Source organism: Chrysochloris asiatica, unplaced genomic scaffold (genome assembly GCF_000296735.1).
Source record: "Chrysochloris asiatica unplaced genomic scaffold, ChrAsi1.0 scaffold00044, whole genome shotgun sequence".
Taxonomy (NCBI): domain Eukaryota; kingdom Metazoa; phylum Chordata; class Mammalia; order Afrosoricida; family Chrysochloridae; genus Chrysochloris; species Chrysochloris asiatica.
In genome coordinates, this window is record NW_006408562.1 from 19551824 (window position 1) to 19552872 (window position 1049).

General features: G+C 49.4%; 1 protein-coding gene across 1 annotated transcript in view; it reads left to right on the forward strand.

The window, feature by feature from the left end:
* The first annotated feature begins 470 nt into the window (after nucleotides 1–470).
* Nucleotides 471–1049, forward strand: part of LOC102818615 (DNA-directed RNA polymerase III subunit RPC10-like) — a 16233-nt gene continuing 15654 nt past the window's right edge. The window contains exon 1 of the mRNA XM_006861929.1: nucleotides 471–497. Within this exon, the coding sequence (XP_006861991.1) occupies nucleotides 471–497 (27 nt within the window). The remainder of the gene's footprint in view (nucleotides 498–1049) is intronic.

Here is a 1049-nt window from a genome sequence, read left to right on the forward strand (position 1 = left end):
CTGCTGCTATACATGGGGGACAGAGGGGAAGGTTACAGTGGGATGGATACTGTAGCATCAACCACGATGCTCAAAACACCTCAAAGGAAAAAATCTTAGATGAGCTCTCTTCAGTCATTTCTGCCAGAGATCTGTGTGTTTTAACAAAGGAAAAAAAAATACTAAGGAATGACATCTGATATTTTAGATTTTAGCCAATTAAAAAAGATTCCTTCAATAACTCTGATGACAAATCCTAGACATGATGGATCAAATTAGGGAGACAAGCAGACTTCTCTTCAAAGTCTGTTGAGAAGAAAGAGTCCTGGGAACAACCCAGGAGGAGTTTTACCCAGAGAATGTTTTTTTAAAAGTAAGAACAACTCAGAGAGATCATCATTTAGGGGAGTGAGTAAGATGTCTTAGAAAGATGATCAAGGCCAAGAAATGGCAAAATGAAGGCACAGCGAAGGTATACATGTTAATCAAGCATGGAAATTGGAGGCCAAGTCTATGCGGTAAGAAAGTTTGGGTTCTTCCGGTTTGCCAGGGCGGCCAAGCGGTGCGGGTGAGTGGGGGCTCTGGGATCAGATGTGGGCAACTCGCGAGTTAAACCTCCCAGGTAGGAACCCACAATCTCACAGCCCGTGTGAGTCTCAGTGTGTCAGAGCCTTAGACCCGCTTCTTTGAGAAATCACTGTACGAGGAATTACAGGCTTCTTAAACTTGTGCCGCTGCAGCCCCAGCTCCTTTGGGCTTGAGGGAGTGGGGCGGGAACCAGCTCGTGCGGAGCCTCCAGTAGCGGGGAGACTCAAGCAGGGAGAGCCACTGGTGACACCTACTCCAAGGTGGGATTTCTGCGCATACAGTGGACAGAGGTAAGTTAGTTTAAAGGGGGAAAAAAAAAAGCTTGCAGGAAAAGAGAAGCAACGACTGTCTGACGTCATCGGGCTCGGACTGTGCCTGCCTGAGCCACTTCTGCCCTGCCCAGTTGACCCGTGTCCGCCAGCCAGCGGACCCCCAACCCCAGCAAGGTCCAACCGTGTTCCCGGGGCCCGCCGGGCGCACAC